Here is a 20,774-nt window from a genome sequence, read left to right on the forward strand (position 1 = left end):
CAGAATGCATGCTTTCTCAACATACTCCCAATGTGTGGGAAATGGGCCTCTTTCTATGAAGGGTGTGTGTATGTTTTCTCTCCTTTCCCTGCCTGCCTCTGTCTGTCTTATATTCTGAAGGAGAACTGCCAACATTCTGGGTTGGGGAGAGATGGAAGCAGGCTGGAAGAACAGGTTCCTCTCCTTGGGCAGGGATAGGAAAGGATAGGCAGCCTCCCTCTCCACCATCTATGACCAGGCTCATTCATGTATGTTCCTACCAGAGGCACGGGGCTTTCAGCATCATCTTCACCAGGCAGTCCTGGCTAGCCTGGAGTTCATTATGTAGACCAGGCTGCCTCAGACTTAGAGATCTTCCTGCCTCTTTCTGAGTGCTGGAGTTAAAGGTGTGCGATACCATGTCTGCCTTTCAGTAACTCTTTTGTTTCTGTGTTTCCGAGAGGCCAGGCTGGCCTCATACTTAACTATGTGGTTAAAGATCACCTTGAGGTCCTGTTCCTCCTGCCTTTACTCCCAAGTGCTGGGATTGTAGGCAAAGGCCACAGTTCATAAAGACATGATGTCTCTTTTTCTGACTCTGACTTGATTTATTATTTAGTTAATTTTTTTATTTTTGTGTTAGTTTATTGCTATGTAGCCTGAAACTCAAAATCTTCCTGTTTGAGTCCTCCAGATGTGTTCCCTCTGAGTATAAACGGTCTCCCCTGTTTTCCATACAATACTGTATGGAATCTTTCCCTTCTGTGTGGCCCCTGGTTGTCCTCTGCCTCCCAAGTGCTGAAATTAAAGGTGCGCACCAGCATCGCCCAGCTGGAAAGTATTTTCTTTTCTTTCTTTCTTTCTTTCTTTCTTTCTTTCTTTTCTTTTCTTTTCTTTTCTTTTCTTTTTCTTTTTTTTTTTTTCAGTAGCTTTGGAGCCTGTCCTGGAACTAGCTCTTGTAGACCAGGCTGACCTTGAACTCACAGAGATCTGCCTGCCTCTGCCTCCTGAACGCTGGGGTTAAAGGCGTGCGCCACCACTGCCTGGCTGAAAGTATTTCTAAAAAGGAGACACCCTAAATTAAAGCAGGTGTTTGGTCCTTGACACCACGCTTCAGTTTTCTTGCTGTAGAGTTGGCCAGTGATGCCCCATCCTTCCCTGAAACTCAGCTTTGGCTCTCTTATAATAGGAAGTGTATTCCATGGTTTTGGGAGATTTCCCTCAAGGTACTTTACCAGGCTTTCCCTCTGGATTATCTCATATTCTCAGCATAGAGCGAAGAACCCCTTTTGGAAAAATGGCTTCCCCCGGATTCAGGATAGAGTGTAGCTCTGTGGGTTTATTTTATCTATCCATTTTTTAAATTTATTTTTTATTTTCATTTTGTGTTCATTAGTGTTTTGCCTACATATATGTCTGTGTGAGGGTGTCAGAAGCACTGTAACTTCTTTAGGGGTTGCTGGGAAAACACTGGGTGCTTCATGACCCCTGAAGTTGTGGGCTGTGCTGTGGGTGCTAGGAATTGAACCTGGGTCCTCTGGAAGAGCAGTTGGTGCTCATAACTGCAGAGCCATCTCTTCAGCTCCTGTTTGTTTATTTTATAACCAAATGTTCATGCTTGTCTTTCTCTAGGATGCCAGACCCTGATTTCACAGTCAGAGACGTCAAACTCCTTGTGGGTAAGTGCTGCCAGGTGGGGCAGGACAAGGGAAGGGGCGGTCTTCACTACCTGCCCATTTAGAAAGAATGTCCTCCCTGGAGGAGGTTGGAGCAGGTGTTAGCTGCAACCGCCTGATTCTGGAGAACAGGTCAAATTGCAAAGTCCTGAGAAGCTGTATCAGAGGATGTTTGCCAGCACAGTTTTTATGAGGCGATTTGGACCCAGTCTCTGTCTCGGGCGTCAGCCATGCAATTTCAGATCTCCTCTTTGCGTTTGTTTGTGGGTTGCTGGGTAAACACTGGGTGCTTCATGACCCCTAAAAGACTTTGATACGTTCAAGGGGGAGGGATTATGCCTCCTGCTTCCTCAGGGTTCTAGACAGGCCTAGGGTGGGGCTTGCCACTCTATGTGCAGCAGATGCCTGTTAACCCTCTGCAGAATGCAGCTGTGGCTTAGCTCTTCCAACCTTCACCAGGGAGCAAGCGGCAAAGTCCTTCAGTGCCCCATTCTTTCTAGAAAACCATTTCTTACCTACGTGGTAGGCTGAGAATGTAACTGACAAGGCCCCCGCCCTATTTACTAGGACAGGAGTCTATAAAGAAGTTAACCACGCATCTTTCCAGTGATGGAAAGGACTTTGAAGAAGCGGTGCAGGGTGATGATGGGTCTAGCGTGGTGGGGCTGTAGGCGGGGGTCAGCAGGGGGCGGCAGAAGAGGCATTTGAGCCTGTACCTGAAGCCATCAACTCTGGGTGCCTGGAGAGAGGGCTCAGTGGTAAAGATCCCTTGCTGCTCTTCCAGAAGGCTTGTTTGTTTCTCAGCGCTCACATCAGGCCGCTCACAACCACCTGTAACCCAGCTCTGGTGGGTTTGACACGCTCTTCTGGCCCCTGTAGGCACCAGCGTACATACAGAGATATGTGAAAACAGTCATTTATTTTTAAGAACCAATCATGGAAAAGACTCGTCTAAGCTGTGAGATGAGCAGGGGAAAAGCCAGGGGGACAGACTTGACATTTCAACTTAAATGACAGAGTAGAAAGTGGTAGAAGAGCTGGCAGAGGCCCCAGGGCCAGATCATCAGGGCCCTGGAGGCCCTGGGGAAATTTGGATTTGGCTGTTGAATATGATGAGAAGCCTTGGGGAGCTGAAAATTGGGGTGAGGGTGAACCTGTGATTTATTTTCTTTGGGAGTATTGGCACTTTTAAATCAATTTAATTAATCAGGCAATTAATTAATTAATTTGTGGTAATTAATTAATTAAATTGTGGTTTAATTAAACCGAGGCCCTCATACATGCCAGCCAAGTAAGTTTTCTACAAACTGGGTTATATTCTTTTTTCTTTAAGTTAAAATAAACTCCATGTAACCAAACGCTATTTAAAGTACACAGTTCAGTGGTTTTTTGTTTTAGTGTTGGTGTTTTACAGCCATCACCACTATCTAACTCCAGACTACCACAAACCTGTAGCTCCGAACTGTGTTTTCTTTCATTTCCTTTGTATGAATGACCATGTTTTGTTTGTCCATTTACCCACGGATGGACATTTTGCTTCTTTCCATCTTTTAGCTGTTATGAATAATGCAATGAATATTTATGTACAAGTTTTTATGAGTATCAATTTCTCGAGTCTTGGGAAGGAAACTTGCTGAGTCTTGGGCCATCTTCGTGTGTTTTCTGTTGCTGCGACAGACTGCCTGACGCCTGGCAATGTGCAGAGGAGAGGTGGTTTTGGTTCATGGTTTTGAGACTGTCAAGTCCAACAGCATAGTGTAGAGATGCGTGGCAGGAAGAGAAGGGCCACGCAGCGGTGTGCGGACCCAAAGGAACATCCTCCCTTAGAGCAGCTCGTATCATGGTAACTAATTCAGTCCCTGGAGACATTTATCCATTCCTAAGGGGTCCACCCTGAAGACCTAGGTACCTCCCAGGAGGCCTGCTTCCCACCTTCAATACTGAGATACTGAGTTTCCAACATGGGAACTTCTGGGAGTCCTTTACATGAAATATAAGGCTCCTGACTAACCGTTAACTGCCAGTGTGTTTGCCATCAAGTCTTTATCAGTCGGATCTGTATGAGTGTCCAGATTGCTCCTCCTCTACACTTGTGCTTGTTATGGTCTGTTTTGTTTTTGTTTTTTATTTTTGCCTCTAAGTTAGTTTTGTTTCTTGGGGTTTGTGTTTATTTTTGTTTGAAGTCTCGTCTCATTGTAAAGTCCAGACTGGTCTAGGCTTGCCATTCTCCTGCCTCAGCCTTGTTATCACAAGTGTGTGCTACCACACTCCATCTGTGTTTTTGATGATGGGTATGGTCTGGAGTGACTGGATTGAAAGCCACACACGTGGAAGATGAAGGCAGCTGGCTAATGGCATGCTAGACAGTTTGGTCGGAATAACTGGGACCATTGCTCTTTTAGGTTTTGAAGACTGTGTAACCAAGGTTGGTGGTCTTGAATTCACAGCGATCCTCCTGCTTTAACCTTCCAAGTGTTGAGTTTATAGACGTGCTACTGTCTGGTTTCAGCTTTTTTTTTTTTAATTTATTTATTTATTATGTATACAATATTCTGTCTGTGTGTATGCCTACAGGCCAGAAGAGGGCACCAGACCTCATTACAGATGGTTGTGAGCCACCATGTGGTTGCTGGGAATTGAACTCAGGACCTTTGGAAGAGCAGGCAATGCTCTTAACCTCTGAGCCGTCTCTCCAGCCCCTGGCTTCAGCTTTCTTAAGTAATGTTGCACACCTGGACTTTGTGATACGCCTTCCAAGCCTTTTGTGGATGTGTTATGCTCTGACTGCATCCAGGCTGCCTCTTTTTTCTCTTGGTCCTCGTGCATCTCCTGGTGGAAGCAGGGAGACCCAGTTAGATGACTCCAGCATCCCTGCCAGACTAGAATTGTATGTTGAGTACAAAAGCAGGGCCTGTAACCAGCTTCCATCTCTGTCAGTATTCTTTTTCCACCTTTGTTTTCATTTTGAGACAAGGTCTTACCCTATAGCCCAGGCTGGCCTTCAGCTCACATTAATCCTCCTCTGCCTCCTAGATGGTGGGATTATGGGTCTGAGCCGTCATGCCTAGCTCTCTTAGCATGTCTGGGGCCATTCTCTGTATGTATATGCTCTAGGAAGGCATGAGGAGTTTGGACACTGATGTTGGTGGCTGCAATTCTCCTGGGCTATTACAGTTGTCCATTGTGGTCTCTGTCTGCACAGGCCCTGGACGGTGGTGATAGGCGCGTTGTTTATCATAAGTGACAGAATCGACAGGTGTAACTCAGGCTGGCTTAAGCAGAACAGAATAGCTAACTTCAGTAACAGAACCAGGCTGTAACCTTCAGGCACTTACAGACCTTGGTGTCCTAACTCTACCCTGGAGGAAGTTATCTCCAGAGGTCACCTCTTGCCCCAGGCTCTGTGCTCGGAGGGCCCTTATCTTCAGAACCATCTTTCTTGCCCTTGCCCTTTCTTTTCTCCACAGTTTCTCTTTGCTTCTTCCTTTTTCTGAGTTGTTTTGGGCAGTGCTGCTTCTTGTGAAGGTAAAGACAGAACCAGGAGCCCCAGGCTGACACTTGGCTACCACAGGCTCCTCCTTCCTGACTGCCCTCAGCCATGTCTCTGGGATGATGGATAGTTCAGCACTATGCCAAACTTGAAGCTGGTAGCTCAGGACAGTAAGTAAGCCCCAGGGACGGATAAGCCTGGCCGACAGAGAGTTCTCCAGGGTTTCTCAGACAGAGACATTTTCCTAGCATTAATTCAGGCCTTCTGCTAGGAGGGCAGTGTTGGGGTGGCTGACCAACCAAATTCAGGGGGGGTTTGGGTGGATGGAGAGTGAAACACTCGCTATGGAAACATGAGGGACCTGAGGCCGCATTGACCATGTCAGTACTGAGCAGGTGTGGAACCCGTCTAACACACATACTCTCTCTCTATCTCTCTCTCTCTCTCTCTCACACACACACACACACACACGCACACACACACACACACCACACACATGCTCCCCCGCCCCCCCCCCAAATAAAAGGAAGAGAAAAGCAGGTTGGGGAGACATGACCAGCTGTTCAGGCTGCAGGGCTGGCTGTACCCTCCTCTACTGTTTTAAAATCAAGCTTTTGTGTACTGGCCATCTGCTCCTCACTTGAGCCCTGTCTTTTATTTATAGAAATGGATCTCAATATGTTTTCCAGGCTGGTCTTGAACTCTTGGGGTCAAGCATTCCTCCTACCTTAGCTTTCCAAGTAACTGTGATTGGAAGCTTGTGTCACTTGCAGTGACTTGCCTTTAAAAATAAAAATAGAGAGTTTCCATTTCTACATTATACCGTAGCACAAATGATTAAAAACCCAGAGACTGATACTGGCTCTTCCCTCCACCTCCGACTGAAAATGGGTGATCCTACCTCCACGAATCCTCAGGATGAGACTGAGACCTGCCTCTTCCTGTTTTATATTCCTCTCTAGTGCTAGGATTAAAAGCGTGCACCACTACTGCCCAGCCTCTGTGGCTAACTAGTGTAGCTGCTGGGACTAAAGATGTGTGCCACCACTGCCTGGCCTGTGTGGCTGACTAGTGTGATTTCTTTGCACTGATCTGCAAGCTTTTCTTTATTAAAAGCTTTCTTTATTAAAACACAAATAATATACCACTATATTTCCCCTCTTTTGTCTAAAATAAGATATAAGAAAAATTATATACAGTAAGTATAACTATATAAGGAAAACTATATACAATAAGTATAATAACTATATACAATATATACAAGCAATAAATACATCAACAGTGTCTAGTCCATTTACATTTGACAAATTCAGAGAAAATACTCAATATCTGTCCTGTCTTGATGAATCCAAAAGGTTGTACCTAATTTACTTTCTCTTGCAATTTGCATTATTGAATTACCTTTTACACTTTTTACCTCTTTAGAGAGTTTCTTTTCTGAGTCTGGTAACCAAGGAAAACTACTATATCTATTCTTCGACTCCCTCAGAGACCCAAGAAGGAAGTAATATTAACTGAGTAGCAGAAAGTGCAAACAAGCAACTTTCAAAAAATGTGAGAGATGACAGAAACAGCTAGCTACCTGGACAGTCACCCAAAGTTCCTCTGCAGTGTTGGGGCATCCATCTTTGGCCAACAGGCCTAGAATATCTAACAGACTTTTCTATGAAGCAGGGTTTTTGAAGGACTGTCCTACCTTGTCTGAATAAGGTTTGGCAGTCACTCTCTTTTGTGTCCTGCTTGTCGCATTAGGACAGCACACTGCCAGCAGTCGAGGCAACCGCATCTTCTTGCCCGGTGACTTACTTTTGCTACAAAGAGTTTCTTCAATGCCCATTATCTTCTCTGAAGTGGATTGGTGCTTCCAGGAGCAGACATTGTCAGTTAAAAATAAAACAAACAAACAAACAAAAGCTGTTATTAAAACATCTTAAATACCATATTATATAGATCTCTGAAGTGTTTGATTATGACCTGTCTTTTTAACATGTCTGTTTGACCTTGAAAACATACCTAATGTGACTACAAGTTCAATTGTAATATGTGATTAATTACTAACCTGCATTTCCTTATTATCCTAAACAGTTGGTAGTAATAATTTTCAAGGACTAGAAATTTGCATTACCTTGTTAAATGAACTGTATAAGTACCATACCTTGAACAAGATTGAACAGAGTGGAACTGTATGTACAATATGCTCTAACAAAATTAATCTTAAGTTTGTTTCAATATACAAAATTTGTATACAGCATACAAAAATTCAATGTAAAACATTTAAAGCTAGTAGTTGTTTTTAAAAAGTAGATTCAATAAGCTACCTTTTTATCTTATCATAGCTATATTATAATTAATTTTCTTTAAATTGAAGTATAGGATATAAGGAAATTTATATGTGCTGATAGTGCTGGCTGATTTTTAACACCCAAACACATGGAGACCTGCTTTCTTGTCTGTTTCCCTTTTTTTTTTTTTTTTTGAGGCAGGGTTTCTCTGTAGCTTTGGAGCCTGTACCAGGGTGGCCTCGAACTCACAGAGAGCCTGCTGTTTCCGCCTTCTGAATGCTGGGATTTGCCACCACCACCTGGCTTGCCTGTTTTCTTAGTTTGTGAATGGAATCATACAGGGTATCCTGTTGCTTTTGATTTCTTTTACTCAACGTTGTACTTAGGCAGTTCGTAGTATTTCCTGTGTGTGATCGAGTTATTTCACCGCTGTATAGGTTTCCATTCAGTGATTATCTCAGTTGATTTATTTGTGATAATGATTGAGGGGCAGTCTGGTAGCTGCTCGGTTAAAGGCGGTGTGTCAGCCGTGTGTAATGAGTGACTCATGCCTAGTGTTTGGAGTGTTGGTTTAGTTTTGGTCAGTGCTATTCTGGTTTTAGCTGTTTCCTCTTTTATAGCCAGTCTTTCCCTTCTCATTCCAGCCATGGTGGCACAGGTATGCAAGGCCTTGAACTTGGAATTCCACTTCTTTAGTCTCCTAATTACAGATATGTGTTTGTGTGCCCTGCACAACTTTTAAAATTTTCCTCGCTTGTATTATTTTGTTTTGTTGAGACAGGGGCTCCTGTAGTCTATGCCGACTTCACCTTCATGATGCTTCTGTTTCTGCCTCTCAGGTGCTGAGATTATTGATCAGGTACCGTGGAGCCCAGGCTGTGTTGTTTTTTTATGTAGTTAATGATGTGTTGGCTAGGTGTGATGGCACATGCCTTTAAAATCCCAGCGTTCAAGAGGTGTAGGCATGTGGTTCTCCGAGTTCCAGGTCAGCCTGATCTACACAGTGAGTTCTAGGTCATCCAGGGCTGCAGAGTGAGACCCTGTTTAAAAAACAAAACTGGGGAGGGAGGGTACAGTTGGTTTTATCTTGTCTTTTATTTTGTTTTTTTCTTCTTTGAGATGGACTCTTTGGGTCTTGCTGTATTGCTAAGGCTGTCTGTAGATTCTGGGCTCAGGTGATCCTGTCACCTCACAGGGAACTGGCACGCAAGGCACTGCCACAGAGCCTCACAGTTGTTCGTCATTTTTACAGACACTGTTTGACTTTGTACATCAGCTCCTCTTGATCATGTTTGAGAGGTTTTTTTTTTTTTTTTTTTTTTTTTTTTTACCTTCTCCTAGGTCATGAAGATGCTCATATGTTTCTTTCTTTTTTCTTCTTTTTTTCTGGTAAGCTTCTCCAAGACTTTTCATTTAAATCTCAACTTCATCTGGAATTGTTTTTTGTGTTTGATAAAAGATAGAAGTCAAGATCTTTTTTTTAAAAAAATCCTTGTGGATGAAAGGTAGAAGGTAGCCTCTCTCCAGAGCACCACTGGCATCGGGAACCTGTGCTTTCGTGTTGGGGTCTGTTCCTTTGGCCAGTCTATACTGAAGCTTAACTGTCTTGGTACTTTGTAAAGGACTTTGTAGTAGGATTTTTTTTTTTTTGTCTTTTTAGTTATTTTACATACACTTTACTTCTTTATGTGCGTGTTTGGGATTGAGAATGCCCAGGGGAGTGTGTGCATGTCAGGATGACTTGCTGAATCAGTTCTTTCCTTCCACTGTGTGGGTCCTGGGGAGTGAACTTAGGGCAGCAAGTTTGGTAGCAAGCCTCTCTTTGAACCATCTTACCTACCATTGTTTACCAGCCTGTTTGTGGTTAGGTTTTTTTGGTTTTGTTTTTTAATTCTTCTTTTGCTTTTTTGAGATAGGATCTCACTTTGTATCCAGGTTGGTCCTCAACGCAGTATTTAGTAGTTCAGGCTGACTTTGAGCTCTTGGTGATCCTCCTGCCTCAGTGTAAGTACTGAGATTGCAGGAATATGCCATCACACCTTTTGCGGTTCATATTTTTTGCATGTGAGCATCAACCCAGGGCCGCCTCATGCTTGGCAACACTCGTGGTTGAACTGTACTCACCCTGACTTTCTCTATGACATTTAGAATCATCATGTTGCAGTTTTGGCAAATCTGAGTTTGGGTGCAGTGATGCACATTCTATAATCCTAGCAGTATAAGAGGCTGAGGCTTGATGGAGGTAGATTGAAAACTCCAGGTCAGGCTGTCTTAAAAACAACAACAACAGCTATATCCAGGGAGCGGTGGTCATTCCTTTAGTCCCAGAACTCGGGAGGCGGATCTCTATGACTTTGAGGGAACTCTGGTTTACAGAGTGATTTTCAGGCCAGCCAAGGCTACATAGTGAGATCCTGCCTGAAAATAAACAAATAAATAAAGTAGAAGAAAAGAAACACTGTTATTGTAGAGAAAAATTGGGGGCTGGAGAGACAGCTAGGTGGTTAAGCCTGCTTGCTGCTCTTGCAGAGGACCTGGTTTAGTTCCCAGCGCCTACTTGGTTGCTCATAGCCACCCACAACTCTGGTTCACAAATCTGATGCCCTCTTTTTTTATCTCCCAGGGCACCGGGTACACTTGCGGCATACATACATACATGCAGGCAAGACACAAAATAAAATACGAAATACACATCTAAGAGCTCCTTTAAGCAGAAATGGAAAAATGGCTTTTTATCACATTGAATTCTAATCAATGAATGTAACGTAAGTTACTTTTCTGTAACTGTAATTGAAATCTGAGGGCACAACTTGGCGAGGCGGGGGAAGGGGGGCGGGAGACTTAGTGTGATTCAGTCTCCGAGGGTTCAGTCCAGGGCCAAGTGGATTGGTGTGCTTGATAGAAAGTGGGTGGAGGTGGGGTATGTGTGGTTGGGGGCTTCTCCAGCGCATGGTTGATGTGAAACCATGTATTACTGTAACAGGAAGGGGCCTGGCAACGTCCAGTTCCCAAGAATGGGCTCTAGTTACCCACTTCTTCAGTCAGGCCCCACCTCCCTCAGTTCTTCCTCCTCCCAGTAGTCCATTCAGATTTTCAGTGTATTAAATCATTCAGGCCTCAGAGCCCTCAGGATCCAGGGAGTCTGGAAATGTTCTTGCAGGCATACCCAGAGGAACCCGTCTCTCACCTCCCCAATGTTTCTCAATCCAATCAAAGTGACAAGGAGATTAATCATCACAATAAAAAGAAGGGATTAATCCCACAACCTACATCTCTTACTAGACTTATTCCTAGATAATCGTCTTTTTCTTTTCTTTTTTTAAATTCTGTGTGTGTGGGTTGCAAATACATGTGTGGATGTGAATACCCGTGACCGAGTATTCGGAGGCCAGAGCAGGATGGCAGGTACTCTGTCGGTTTTTCCTTGTTGTCTTAAGACAGATTCTGAACTAGCAGCTTCCCATTTTCTCCAGTCTGGACCAATAGCTAGTTTTCAGGACCTGCCCGTCGGTGGTGAGGGTACATGTCTATGCTGATATAATTGGCTTTTCACAAGGGTGCTGGGGTTTCGAACTCAGGTCCTCGCACTTATAGAACAAGTGTTCTTGTTCTTCCCCACTGAACCACCTCCTCAGTCTCCTCTTTGTGTGTGTGTGTGTGTGTGTTAGGTTATTTTAAATTAGCCAGTTGTATTATCTGCTTTTAATACTAATTTCAATAGTGTTTCTTTTTGCAGTAGACTTTTACACTGTAACCCAGGCTGGCCTTTGGCTTGTGGCAGCCTCCTGCCGCAGCTTCCTAAGTGCTAGAATTATAGGTGCGAATCCCCACGCATATCTGAGACTATTGATGGTACTTCTTCCATTTGATGCCTTTTAGTTTATTTTCTTTGTCCTGTTGAATCGGCTGGAATCTTGTCTTGGCTTTTCCTTGTTTGATGACAGAAGTAAACCAGGCTTTCTTTGAAGAGAATGGTTTAGTGCTGTTTCTGGCATTTGGCTCCCCTCCAGTGACAGTTCTCAGTGTGTCACCTCATGGCACATCACAATAGCCCGAGAACATATGGGCGCACATGATTGCACCACCATGCAAGGAGGTGGGGCGCTGGGTGGAGCCAGGCCAAGGCTTCTGGAAATGGCCTCTCCAAGAACTAGCCAAGATCCCAGGAGAATTAACTAGGTCCTGCCACCGGCTTTCATATAATCAAAGCTAGCTTCCACCTCCATATGTAGTCGAGGCTGGCTTCGAACTCTTGATCCTTTTGCCGCCACTTCTGGTGCTGGGATTACAAATGTGCACTATTTTGCCTGGCTCCGAGCCTTAAAACCTTTTACTATGTTTCCATCACCTCCCTCCACTGCCGTTGTGAGCCAAGCCTCTGACCACTGAAGACACCACAAGTGTCTGTCTATAAGTTCACTTTTTTAAAAAAATCATTTATTTAGTTTTTGATGTGTGCCTGGGTTTCCATGTGTGCATTTGTATGGGAGCTAGGCGCCACAGCATGCATGTGTAGTCAGAGGACATCTTGCAGGAGTTGGCTCTCCTTCCTGAGCCATGTGGACCCTAGGGATTGAACCCAGGCTGTTAGGCTTGACAGTAAGTGCTTCCATGCATTCGACCATCCCACCATCCCGACGGTTTATTTTAAAAAGCTCACTCGGTTATTTTATTTTATACTGTGAGTATTTGACTGCATGTGTGTCTGTGTACCACATGCACGCCTGGTACCTGCTGAGGCCAGAGGAGAGATCCGATCCTCCAGAACTGGACTTACAGATAGTTATGAGCTATTGTATGTGTGCTGGGGCCATTAGGATCCTTTGCAAGAGTACCAGCAAGTGTTCTTCACTCCTGAGCCATCTCACGGGGCCCCATATCCCCCCTCCCATTTCATGATGCTGAGAATGAGACTCAGGGACATTAGGCATGCTAGTGACCTCTGTCACTGGACCTCCCTAGTTCCCTTTGTTTCTCAATGTTTACAAAGGAGATTTTTAAGGTGGGTGGGAGATAGTAAATTCTTTTATACCGAAAAGTTTTGAACTTCAGAATAATTATTCTTCTGCATAAACATGGACACACACATCCTTTGCTTCGCTGCTTGAGAATTAGTTGATGTCATGAGCTGTCACTACTAAGTGCTCTAGTAGAGGTCTCCTAAAGAACCCGAGCATCCTGCTACGGGACCTGGGAAGTGTCAGTCACACTCAGGAAGTTCACATTGCTAAGTAATGCCATGTAGTGAACCATTTTCTTTATAGGCTTTTTCTTGTTTCTTTCATTCTAGTATATGGTTAGGGTTCACACAGTGCATTTACAACTGACCCTTAGGCTATGGGGGATTTAGCCTGTAAGTCCCAATGGTACTACAATCTGAAGATGCTTAAATCTTCATGCATGTATAAAATGATTTGGTATTTGTGACTAATCTATGCATATTTTCTCATATGGTTTAATGCACCTCTAAAATAATTTCATTATCTAGTACAATGTTAGTGCCATGTAAGTAGTCATGATATATTTGCCATAATGTAATATACTGATAGGAAAATAAATCTGAACACATCCAATATAGACACGCTTTATTTGCTTTATGTTATTTATTTATTTATTTATTTATTTTGGTGCTGGGGTGTCGAGCATATGGCTGCAAGTGCTAGGCAAGCTGAATTCTTAGCCCCGAATCAGAAGTGTATTTGAGACAGGGTCTCTCGAAGTAGTCCAGGCTGACCTTTCCTTCCTGGTTTCTGGGATTATAGGTATGAATTTTTTTTATATTTATTTATTATGTATACAGTATTCTGTCTGTGTGTATGCCTGAAGGCCAGAAGAGGGCACCAGACCCCATTACAGATGGTTGTGAGCCACCATATGGTTGCTGGGAATTGAACTCAGGACCTTTGAAAGAGCAGGCAATGCTCTTAACCTCTGAGCCATCTCTCCAGCCCTATAGGTATGAATTTTAAACTCAAACTGTGCTTGGTCAGAATTTTTTTTTTCCTGAAATGTTTTCAGTCTGAGATTGGTTGAATCTGATAATATGAATCTATGATTGTTCTCAAAAGTGTGTTGATCTTTTCTAGCTAATTCAGTCCTAGGTACTCTGGACCTTGATGGTTCAACGAGGAATCTCTTCGGAGAAGCCTAGTTTTCCCACCACACCACACCACCATAACCTAGGGTGTTATGTGGGCTGTGGGGTCTCTATCCTGGGCACTTCATTTTAGGACACTAGGCTATTTTTACATCTAGTATTCGAGTATTCGAGGAGTAAAGGGGCTGGAAAGAGAGAATCTGTAGATCAGAAAGAACTTGAACTCAAAGATATCCCTCCCCCATTTCTGCCTTCAGAGTACTGGGATTAAAGGAATTTGATGCCACATCTGGATCCCTTCCCCCAGATACTTTAGGTCTCAGGAACGATACCTTATCTTGGAGAGGTGATGGCTATGGAACTTTCTTGTGTTAGCCTTTTCTATAAAGGGATGTTGGAGTCAAATGATGTTCTTTGGCCCCTTTTAAAAAAAATTGCAGGAGAATTATTTCACTCAGTATTCATCAATCTAATTATGGTGATAGCCTCTTGTCTCTTATTGAATGTTTACAATATGAGTTCATTTTGTTCTCACCAGCAATTCTGTGAATTAGTTGTTCAGTATTCTGGGTTGGGAAGCTGGGTTGGGAAGCCCCAGATTCTGAGGGAACAACTACTCCTCTTGTGGGCAGTAGAGCCAGGTTCTGGCTCTGAGTGTGGCTCCCTATTTCTCTGCTCACTTTTGACTCACACCTTTGTGTGCCAAGTGGCCAGACTTGGGAGGTGTGGGCTCAGCTCTCAGTAGGCTGAATTTAGGGGAAAGGCTACAAATTCTCTACCTTGGACATCTGAGGTGGCTGACTTAACCTTAGATCTCTTTTGTGTGTTAGAGTATGTATATATGTGCACAGGCTTCCATGAGGATATGAAGACCAGAGGTTGATGTTGGATGGTTTTCTCTATAGTGTTCCATTTTATTTATTCACGTTACTTTTAATTAATTAATTTATTTATTGAGACAGGATTTTACTGTGTAGCTCTGGCTGTTCTGCAGCTTATGTTGTAGACCAGGCTGGCCTCAAACTCACAGAGTTCCACCTGCTTCTGCCTCCTGAATTCTGGGATTAAAGGAGTGCACCACCACTGCCCGGTTATTTTCAATTCTTTAAAATGGCATTTATTATTGTTTGGATCAGACTCAAGTTTGGCAGCAAGCTCCTTTCTGTGAGCCATGTCACCAGCCATCCATTCTCTCTCTGACTGAACCAGGAGCTTGCCAGCTGACTAACCTGGCTCCTCTCAAGCCCCCAGAACCGCCTGTTCCCACCTTCCAGCAGGGCTTACAGCCACTCAACCCCGCCCTAGCTTTCCATGCATAGAGGTGGAACGTTGGTCTTTACTCTTGTGCAGCTAGCACTGACCCACATCACCATCTCTTCAGTCCCACCTTTTACTTATTTTAAAATGAAACGATTTATTTAAGATAAGGTCTCATGTAGCTCAGGCCAGCCTTGAACTTGCTGTGTAGCAGATGGTTTTGAACTACTGATCCTCCCACCTCTTATCTTTCTTTTCTTTTTAAAAAAGATTTATTTATTATGTATACAGTGTTCTACCTGCATGTATCCCTGCAGGCCAGACGAGGGCCCCAGATCTCATTACAGATGCTTGTGAGCCACCATGTGGGTGCTGGGAATTAAACCCAGGACCTCTGGAAGAGCAGCCAGTGCTCTTAACCTCTGAGCCATCTCTCCAGTCCCCATCTTTCCTTTTTTTGAGAGTATTTCTCTGTAGCTCTGACTGTCCTGGAACTCACTCTGCAGACCAGTCTGGTCTCAAACTCACAGAGATCTACCTGTCTCTGCCTCTCAAGTGCTGGGATTAAAGGTATGCAGCACTAGGCTTTTTTTTTTTTTTTTTTTTTTTTTTTTTTTTAAGATTATCTTACTAGCTAGACTGACCTGGAACTCACTATGTAGACCAGGCTGGATAGAGCCAACAGCCTCTGTCCTCTGAGTGCTGGGATCAAAGACATATTATGTCTAGCCTCCTTTTCTTTTCTTTTTTTTTTTCAATTTTTTTAAAATAGGTGTATGGATATTTTGTGTGTATATTTGTGTGTTCCAGTGGCAGTGCCCGAGAAGGTCATCTCTCCAGAACTGGAGGTGCCGAGGCTTGTTCTCCTCCACGCGGTGCTGGAAGAGCAGACAGTGCTCTTAACCTGTGAGCCATCTATCCAACTTCAACTTCTTTACTTTTTTCTTTTTTTAAGTTTTTTAGTTTTTTTGAATTAGGTTTTCTTATATTTTTGGTTGTGAGCCTAGCCTTTAACAGCTGAGCCCTCTCTCCAGTCCTGAAATAGGTCTCAAACTCACAGAAACTCTCCTGCCTCTGCTTCAGTGCTGGGATTAAGGACATGCGCCACTGTACCAGCTTCTTCCTTTGCTGACAGAGGTCTGGCTACATCCCAGGCTGGCCTCAAACTCAGTCCTCTCACATTTAGTGTCTTGATTGCTGGAATTGTCACCTTGTGCACCATCCTAGGTTCAGACCTTTCAAAGCTTTGTTTGTAATTGCAGACTTTGGTCAGATGGGTGAGGTCACTTACCGCCAAGCCTGATGACCAGAGTTCAATCACCAGGACCCACTTGGTGCAGACACACATGTGACACACACACACATTAATAAGCAAATTAAGAATTTCTTTGGTATAGATTTTTTATTATTTGTTTATTAATTTTTTTATAACCTGATATGCTGGGAATGTAAACCAAGATTGTTTTGAGTACCTGGCGAATGCTTTACGATTGCCAGCACCATCTTTTTCCAGTTTTAATCTGGGAAAAGGTACTGAGCCTTCCTCTGTCCTGCTTTCACAGTTCACAGATGAGGGCTGAGGACTGGCTCTCTGCCCGTTGCGTTGCTCAGATGATCTGCAGCCATCTGCTTCAGATGTGGGCTTGAATTTCGGCGCATGGAAGACGAGGCTTTTGTTTGATCCCAGAGGAAAAGTGACTTGGGTGTGGGTGTAGGTTTTGTTGGGTCCCAGCGCCATTAAATTTGAGCTCAAGGCAGAAGTCAAGATAAAACAAGCAGTTGTGGAAGGTCCCAGCTGTCTAGAAGGACGGAAATGCAGGGCGGGGAGGGCATGAAACAGGAGCACTCAAAATTGTGACCCCAAGAAAAGTTTGGATTTTAGATTCCTTCCCATCTGACAGATTAGATACAAAGTTAAATCCCTAATAATCGTCAGATTAGAGAAACTACACATACCCTCCTGCTGCTTCTTACCAGCCTGAATCCCTGTCCTTCTGGGGTAGCGCCTTAAATAATAATAACAGTGCTTCTTGATGGACAGCGGGGTCATATACTAATAAGAGCATTGTTGGAGGAAAAACAGAGTAGACAACACATTTTCTGTGTCTGTGCTCCTAAACATTGCCTAGCAACAGCACACGGTAGGGTACCAGCCGTTCAGCGTCATGATCACAGGGCTGAGTAGGAGCCTTGGCTGCCTGTTGCTGCCTTCCAGAAAGTGTTGGATTGCCTGGGAACAGATCAAAACTCAGAATTCAAAGTATTTTTTTTATTTTGCTTTGTTTTTTCTGAATGTGTTTTTCTTTTACACTGTCATAAAGTAAGAAAGTCATGTCTAGTCACCTTAAGTTGGGGGCTGTCATTAATGGCCTTATCCGCCACTGACAGAGATACTATAAGCCAAGAACCTCTCCTGTCTTTTCTGTTTCCTGGTTTTGGGAATTGAACCCAGTGTCTCAAACTGCTGGACAAGCACTCTACCACTGAGTTATACCTCTCATGACCATTTTGTAGAAGTCAAAACTGAGGCTCAGGGCTGGTTATACCTCACTGATAAGAGTGCTTACCTACTGTATGTAAACCCTAACATAACAAAACTAAAACAAAAAATTGAGGGTTCGGAGCCGCTTGTCCCTGATTGGATAACCAATGAGTGGAAGAGCCAAGACTGCACACATCCGTGTGAACACAGAGCACATGCACACATGCACACATCCGTGTGAACACAGAGAGCACATGCACACATCCACACATCCGTGTGAACACAGAGAGCACATGCACACATCCGCACATCCGTGTGAACACAGAGAGCACATGCACACATCCACACATCCGTGTGAACACAGAACACATCCACACATCCGCACATCTGTGTGAACACAGGGAGCTTTCTGCTCGTTTGTATTTTTAACCTTTTGAGGACAGGGTTTTACAGCCCAGGATAGCCTTGGATTTGTGATGGTCCTCCTGCCCCAGGCCCTGAAGTGCTGAGATTGCTGTCATACAGTCTGTTTTCATGACCTCTGCACAGTGTTGTGACTGTCTCTCAGCCTACACCATCGAGAAAGCTTCCTTGTCCCTGGCTTGGGTAACGTCTCTGATTTCCTTGTCTGGTTACATTTAGATCAGATTTGTTTGTTAATCTGTCTAGGTTTGTGTTGTCGTTGTTTTTACTTTTTAAAAACATTTTGAAATTTATTTTATATGTGTATGGAGGTCAGAGATCAATTTCCAGGAGTCAGTTATTGCTCTTTCCATCATGTGGATTCCAAGGACAGAACTCAAGATTGTAGGTATGGTTTGGCAGTTAGCTCCTTTACCCCTTGAGCCTGCCTTGGACTTGGGTCTTTGCTTGCTGTCCACAAAGGTCAGAATCTTGAGGCATGGGCACAGTCCTGGAGGTCATTTGCACGTGTCCAGATGAGTGTCCAGAAGAGAGTTGGGCCTTTGCCTCCATCTCTCTTCATAAATGTCTAGATCTCGGGAGACTTGTCTTGCGTTACAGTGTCTCCCTGGGCTGGCTTCCCTTTCCTACACTCTTTCCTTTGGAACAGAGTCTTTGCGGGGGACCTCCGCTATCGAGCTTAACACGTGCCTTTGGCAGTTCTGTCAGGACAGGAGGGGAACCTGAGGTGTCACTGTTGGAAACTGAAGCAGAGGAATGTACAGACCTGCACTCACATCCCTTCTAACAATGTTACCCGCGGGAGATGGATGAGCAGGTACTTCTAGAAGCAGCGTAAAAGCCAGCTCTGAAGTCCCCTGGTGATTAATGGTGTTTCGGCGCTGTGATGTGGAACATAGCTGTGTCTCTTCTAAAAACACTTGGGTCACTGCTTGTATGTGCTTCCTGTTAGCTTCAAGGTGACCTTGGGCAGCCTCCTTCTGGCTGTGAGCCCACAACTCTTGGGACTGACTGATGGGGCCTGATTCAGATCAGGAGCCACAGGGCTACGGGTTTATTTCTGCAGCTGCAGTCTGTGAGCCAAGAGAGCCAATGAGACCAAAAGGGAGAGAGAGGTCAGAGGAAGGCGAACATGATCTTGCTGGACCACTTAAGAAGCCCAGGCATTGTTCCCAGGCGGGAAAATTCCCAGTGATCCATTGACTTGGGAGCCTGAGGTCCTATAATGTGGACCTATCTTTCTTGGGTTCCAGTGGCAGCCTGTCCTAGTCACCTGGTACTATCTTGTGACTGAGCCGACTTGTCTGTCTCTTTGGTGAACTGTCCTGTATAGCGCTGAGGCGCTTCTTCCTCAGAGACCCAGTTCTTGTTTTTGAGACAGGGTCTCACTATATAGCACATGTTGGCCTCAGACTCTCCATCCTCCTGAATGCTGGATTATAGGTGTATACCCAGCTCAGGCAGACTGACAGGCTGTCCCCAGTGACCCCTCAAACCACATTTTACCTCTCTATTCCAACTTCCCTTAATCACTTGATGGGAAATGAGCTGAGTAATGAAGTCTGAAGGTAGTGTGTCGGCTCTAAGAAAGGTCCCATACTAATGATCCCTCTCAGAGGTTTTCTAAGGGAAAGCCCAGGAATGTGACTTGAATCCTGAACTGTCGTCCTTGTCCCACACCAACCTGGACTGCTGGGGTGTTTTTCTTTTGTTTTGTTTTGTTTTGTTTTTTGAGACAGGTTTTCTCTGTGGCTTTGGAGCCTGCCCTGGAACTAGCTCCTGTAGACCAGGCTGGCCTCAAACTCAGAGATCCCCCTGCCTCTGCCTCCTGAGTGCTGGGATTAAAGGCGTGCTGCACCACTACCTGGCTGTAGCTTGTTTCTTTATTGGGGCAGGGTCTTAACTATGTAGCCTTGGCTGTCCTGGAACTCCCTGTGTAGGCAAGTCTGGTCTCAAACTGCCTCTGCTTCCCAAGCATTGAAATTAATGGTTCCTCTACCTCTGTATAGTTCTCCCCAACCCCCCCCCACCCCCCGAGACAGGGTTTTTGTGTGTAGCTTTGAAGCCTGTCCTGTACTCAACTTTTGTAGGCTGACCAGGCTGACCACAAACTCACATAGATCTGCCTGGCTCTGCTTCCTGAGTGATGGAATTAAAGATGTGTGCCACCGCTGCCTGGCTCTCTGTGTAGTTATAAGTAGAAGGCTTTTATTAATTCTTTGAGATTTTTTTTCAGGCAGAATTTCTCTGTGTAGCTTCAGCTGTCCTGAAACTCAGAGGTCTGAGTTCCTAGCTCTACTCCCAAGTACTTGGAGTAAAGATATACACTACTGCACCTGGCTTTGATTGTATTCGAGGCAGGGTCTATGTAGCCCTGTAGTTTATTTATTTACATATTTGTTTATTTATATATATGAGTGTCTTGCCTCCATGTATCTATCTCTGTGCACCTTTCACATTCAGGGCCTCCACTTGGCAGGTACCTCGGGTCTGCAGCAGCCTCTGGGGCTGTCAGGGTGATATTTTGTATCCCTCCTCCTTCTGCAAGGCAATTAGCTACTACTGGATCCTGAGCAAAGTTAGCGTAGAGAGGTGGACGGAATAGGAGGCTGCTGAAGGAGAAGAGGATTTGTGGGTGCCAATAGTGGGTTCTCTCTCAGGTGGAACTCTGACAAAACCTAAGGGAAGTCCACTGGTTCTAGTCTCTTCTGTTAAGAAACTAGCCTGTGTCAAGTGTGGCCTGAATCTTCAGCAAAGATCAGGGATGCCCCCTGGTGGATAGGCTCCTTCCCAGTGTAAACACAAAGTTTTAGCTTGCGTCTGCTTCCTAGTATCTTGAGGGCTGCAACCAGCCCTGAATTGGAATGGTTGAAGGCAAGGCTAATCTTCTTCAACCTTGGCATGTGGTAAAAATACGCAGCATTGCCGGGGCAGCTTTAGAGACAGCCCTGGTGTTGCCATGAGTTAGCGCCAAATCCCAGCTATGTGTACTGACTGGGCATGCTTGGGCAAGTTGGTTGTCCAAGCATGCAGTCTTTCATGCATCCAGTAAGTATAAGCGGAGTTCTGCCCCCCAGAGCAGTGGCCA

General features: G+C 44.5%; 1 protein-coding gene across 7 annotated transcripts in view; it reads left to right on the forward strand.

Moving 5' to 3' along the window:
* Positions 1 to 20,774, forward strand: part of Kdm2b (lysine demethylase 2B) — a 129,247-nt gene that overhangs the window by 4,957 nt on the left and 103,516 nt on the right. For all 7 annotated transcript variants that reach the window (XM_085679490.2, XM_048447329.3, XM_087903654.1 and 4 more), the window contains exon 4: positions 1,612 to 1,658. In XM_085679490.2, the coding sequence (XP_085535616.1) occupies positions 1,612 to 1,658 (47 nt within the window). The remainder of the gene's footprint in view (positions 1 to 1,611; positions 1,659 to 20,774) is intronic.

This window comes from Myodes glareolus, chromosome 2 (assembly GCF_982192425.1).
Source record: "Myodes glareolus chromosome 2, mMyoGla1.1, whole genome shotgun sequence".
Lineage (NCBI taxonomy): Eukaryota > Metazoa > Chordata > Mammalia > Rodentia > Cricetidae > Myodes > Myodes glareolus.